General features: G+C 36.6%; 1 protein-coding gene across 1 annotated transcript in view; it reads left to right on the top strand.

Moving 5' to 3' along the window:
- LOC101492583 (uncharacterized) overlaps positions 1-580 on the top strand; it is a 1,808-nt gene extending 1,228 nt beyond the window's left edge. Inside the window, exon 2 of the mRNA XM_073369721.1 lies at positions 1-580. This exon is cut by the window's left edge and continues 1 nt beyond it. Within this exon, the coding sequence (XP_073225822.1) occupies positions 1-399 (399 nt within the window). The 3' untranslated portion in view covers positions 400-580.
- The last annotated feature ends 547 nt before the right edge of the window (positions 581-1,127 follow it).

The following is a 1,127-nucleotide window of genomic DNA, read 5'->3' as shown; positions in this document are numbered from 1 at the left end:
TCCCCCTCCCCCCCCCCTCCATATGTCTACAAGTCCCCACCCCCACCATCCCCCTCTCCACCACCCCCATATGTTTACAAGTCTCCACCCCCACCATCCCCTTCACCTCCTCCACCATACTATTATAAGTCCCCTCCTCCTCCTTCTCCTTCACCACCTCCTCCATATGTCTACAAATCTCCACCTCCACCATCTCCTTCACCTCCTCCTCCATATGTATACAAATCTCCACCCCCACCATCTCCTTCACCTCCTCCACCCTATGTCTATAAGTCACCACCTCCTCCTTCCCCTTCACCACCTCCTCCATACTACTACAAGTCTCCACCTCCACCATCTCCATCACCTCGTCCATATCATCCCTACCTCTATTATTCACCACCACCTCCCGTGTATTAAGCTTCTAGCTAAAACTATTTGAATTTTTTACAATGAATTATGTTCAATATTGATGTCGCTAATTTGTATTTAAGCTTTTGTTAATTAAACAGCCTATACCCTATGTTGAATTATGAGCCTTGTTTTGGTTCTAGTGCAATTGTGCATGTATTGTGTTAATTCTAAAATCTATATTTATCTATTTCCTTTAGTTGTTTTTGAAATTTTTTAATAGATATATTCTTTTTTTCACTTGCACCTTCACATTACCAACATCAACACACAATGTTACCGAATTCTTTTGTCACCAAATATTATCTGAATCTAGCTAGTGAATTAATACTTGTTGCTATTCATATGCATAAGATAAATATATATCAAATTTAGACCACTAGAAGATTAATGATACGATTATTGCAATTTACACACAATTAATCAAACTTCCATTACATCCAACAAGTTTACTGATAGTACCAAGTAATATAATGATAGTTGTGCATCGTCTCCTCGGAGAATATGTTCTCAAGATTTTCAAAATTTAATCGAATGTTGACCGAATAAGTGTTACATATGAGTTTGCATTGATTAAAAGAAATAGAATTCCTAATACTATATACACTTAAATGCAATGAATGAGTGTGGAAAAAATATATGTAATTGATGTAATGAACGAATACACAATGAATATAATTGAAACCACATGAATCAAACACAAACAGAAAAAATAAGGATGAATACAAACATAACTA

This window comes from Cicer arietinum, chromosome 6, assembly GCF_000331145.2.
Source record: "Cicer arietinum cultivar CDC Frontier isolate Library 1 chromosome 6, Cicar.CDCFrontier_v2.0, whole genome shotgun sequence".
Classification (NCBI taxonomy): domain Eukaryota; kingdom Viridiplantae; phylum Streptophyta; class Magnoliopsida; order Fabales; family Fabaceae; genus Cicer; species Cicer arietinum.
The sequence above is the reverse complement of the archived record's forward strand: the minus strand, read 5'-3'. Positions and strand labels throughout refer to the sequence as shown.